This window comes from Camelina sativa, chromosome 18 (genome assembly GCF_000633955.1).
Source record: "Camelina sativa cultivar DH55 chromosome 18, Cs, whole genome shotgun sequence".
NCBI lineage: Eukaryota > Viridiplantae > Streptophyta > Magnoliopsida > Brassicales > Brassicaceae > Camelina > Camelina sativa.
In genome coordinates this window covers 8,128,093-8,130,415 of record NC_025702.1, presented here as the reverse complement: position 1 = coordinate 8,130,415, position 2,323 = coordinate 8,128,093, and the positions used below count along the sequence as shown (strand labels likewise).

General features: G+C 37.9%; 1 protein-coding gene across 2 annotated transcripts in view; it reads right to left on the bottom strand.

The window, feature by feature from the left end:
• Positions 1-2,323, bottom strand: part of LOC104760834 (transcription factor bHLH78-like) — a 12,421-nt gene that overhangs the window by 2,430 nt on the left and 7,668 nt on the right. Inside the window, exons 2-6 of one of the 2 annotated variants that reach the window (XM_019239981.1) lie at positions 1,176-1,417; positions 777-995; positions 431-496; positions 256-324; positions 31-108 (exon numbers count right to left, since the gene is read on the bottom strand). In XM_019239981.1, coding sequence (XP_019095526.1) covers positions 31-108; positions 256-324; positions 431-496; positions 777-995; positions 1,176-1,417 — 674 coding nt within the window. Of the gene's footprint in view, positions 1-30; positions 109-255; positions 325-430; positions 497-776; positions 996-1,175; positions 2,249-2,323 lie in introns of those variants that run through there. The other variant, XM_010483804.2, reaches the window with a different exon arrangement.

Sequence of the window (2,323 nt, the reverse complement as noted above, 5' to 3'; positions counted from 1 at the left end):
AAATTGATGTTAATGTTTAAGGTGACTTACAACATCCTTTGACACAAGAGCGTCCACGTTAAATTCCAGCCTGGTGTCGTTCACTGATGATAACTTCATTGACAAGAACTGCCATTATTAAAACAAACAAAAAAAAAACATTAGAAAATAATTAAAAGAAAAAAATCATTGCAGATAATTAAAATTCGGTGATTAATGAATGAAATGAAACAATTAATTAGAATTTAGATGAAACCAAATAAATAATAATTGTACCTCAACTTGTCTTTGCAATGATTGTACGTAGTTTATAATTTCATCAAGCATCAGTGCTTTTCCAGTAACCTTTCATCGTATAAACAAAGACATTAATTTTCTAATTACACTAATCAACAGTAGAGTTCATAACAAAAAATTAATCAAAGACTTTTAAATTAAAAAAAAGTCTCACCTTATTGCATCCGGGCACAAGATCTTGAAGAAGCTTCATCCGTTCACCAATCTTCTCCCTCCGAACCTAAACCAAACATTAAAAGAACATATCAAACTCAAATTCTTATCACATCTAATAAACTTCAATCTGAATTAACAATTTAAGCGACAAACAATATAGACCGATTCAGCGCTAGGTCATTTCTCGATGCCTAACTAACGCCTAGCGATTTATTGAAAAAGGCAACAACAACTAATGTTCGAACTAAAAGTCGAACAATCTCGAAACTTTGGTAGTTTCGTTGACTTCGGAGTTAAACCAATTTGACAACATAATGTTGTTATAGGAGAAGTGAAATAATTACTCGTTCGGCGAGGCTGTGACTATCGGTGGCTTGGCCGCGTCGAGCTCGAACATGGATGTAATCTTTAGGAGGCTCAGGTGGTTTAGTGTTATTGCTTTTGTTCCCTTCCCCTTCTTCTTCTTCTACATCATCATCTTCATCCTCTCTTCTCCTTTTTCCTCCTTTTTCGTCTGAGCTTTTACTTCCTTTTCCACTCCAATCTTCTTTCTTTTCCGCCGTCTACGAAATTAAAATATTACAAAAAGTTAATCACTTTATGAAAAAAGCTGACTTTTTTAAGAATTGGGTTCTTCGAATAAAAAAGCGGTTCTTCCAACATTTGAAAAAGCTTAGGGAAAACAATCGAAATTTTCCGGGAAAAAAGTAAAGTAAGAAACTTTCCGGGAAAATTTTGTGTACCTTTGAGAAACTAGGAGATGGGGAAGCTGTGGAAATGGGATTTTCTTTGGATTTCCCTTTCGGCAGAGCTTTTCTCTTCCGGGAAAATTCGCCGCCGGGAATCATCGGTGCGACTTCCGGTGAAACGAGAGCCTTCAGAGCCGGTGTGCTTGAGACACGTGTCAGTTTCCCGGAGTTGTTGACGACGTTGTTGTTGTTAACCGGAAGATTTGAATTAGTTCTTCCGTTAAAGCTCCGGCTACCAAAGCAAGAGAATCTCGCAGCTCTCTCCGCAAAACCCGGATCCGCTGAGAATTCAGTCAACGGCGTCGTTCTGTTCATCATTATATGAGAATTCGAATTCGACGGCGGCGGTGGAGAGCTCATCGGAGTTGCGTAACACAAGGCGGACCTAGACATCGGAGTTGTTCCTCCGTAGATCTCACGGGAGCTGTTGTGATTCCCTATGTTACCAAGCTTACCAATGAGCTCTCTGATGATAAAACCATCACCGCCACCACCACCGCAACCGCCTGAGAAGTTTGAGTTTGTCGGCGTCGGTGATGAGACTAATGAGCTCAAAGCAGAGTCAAAGATGCTCTGTTGTTGTTGTTGGTCCGTTGACTTTTCCCATAGAAAAGAAGAATCTTGTTGTGGATTTGGATCCATTAAAGCCCAATTAAGCATCATCGCCGATGAAGAAGACGGTGGCTCGAACTCCGACGGTGGTGGGAACTCTGTGTTCATAAACAACTCGTTCTCCATTAGGAATTGAAAAAAAAAAGAAAGAAAAGGAGATGTAGTAATAGTAAGATCCTAAATTACGTAGAAAATAGTCAAATTCACATCAAAGAAAGAGATTTATGAGTTTTGGAGTGTGTCGGAGGAGAAAGAAGAGAAACGTAAAATGGTAGGGGCAATTGCTTAAATGGTCGCTAAACTTGGTTTATATAGTTTGTTTAGATGAAAACATTATATTATGTTTTTGTTTTTATAATCATAAATCATTTAATGAAATTATAATTAACAAAAACAATTAGTATCATTTTGTGTGTTGCACCGTAACGGCCGGAGATTAGGAGTTGTTTGCCGGGTCTTTGACGTTGAGAGATATGTTTTGCTAATAAATATGTAATTGTTTTTACAATTTCGACGTTAACATTATTCTA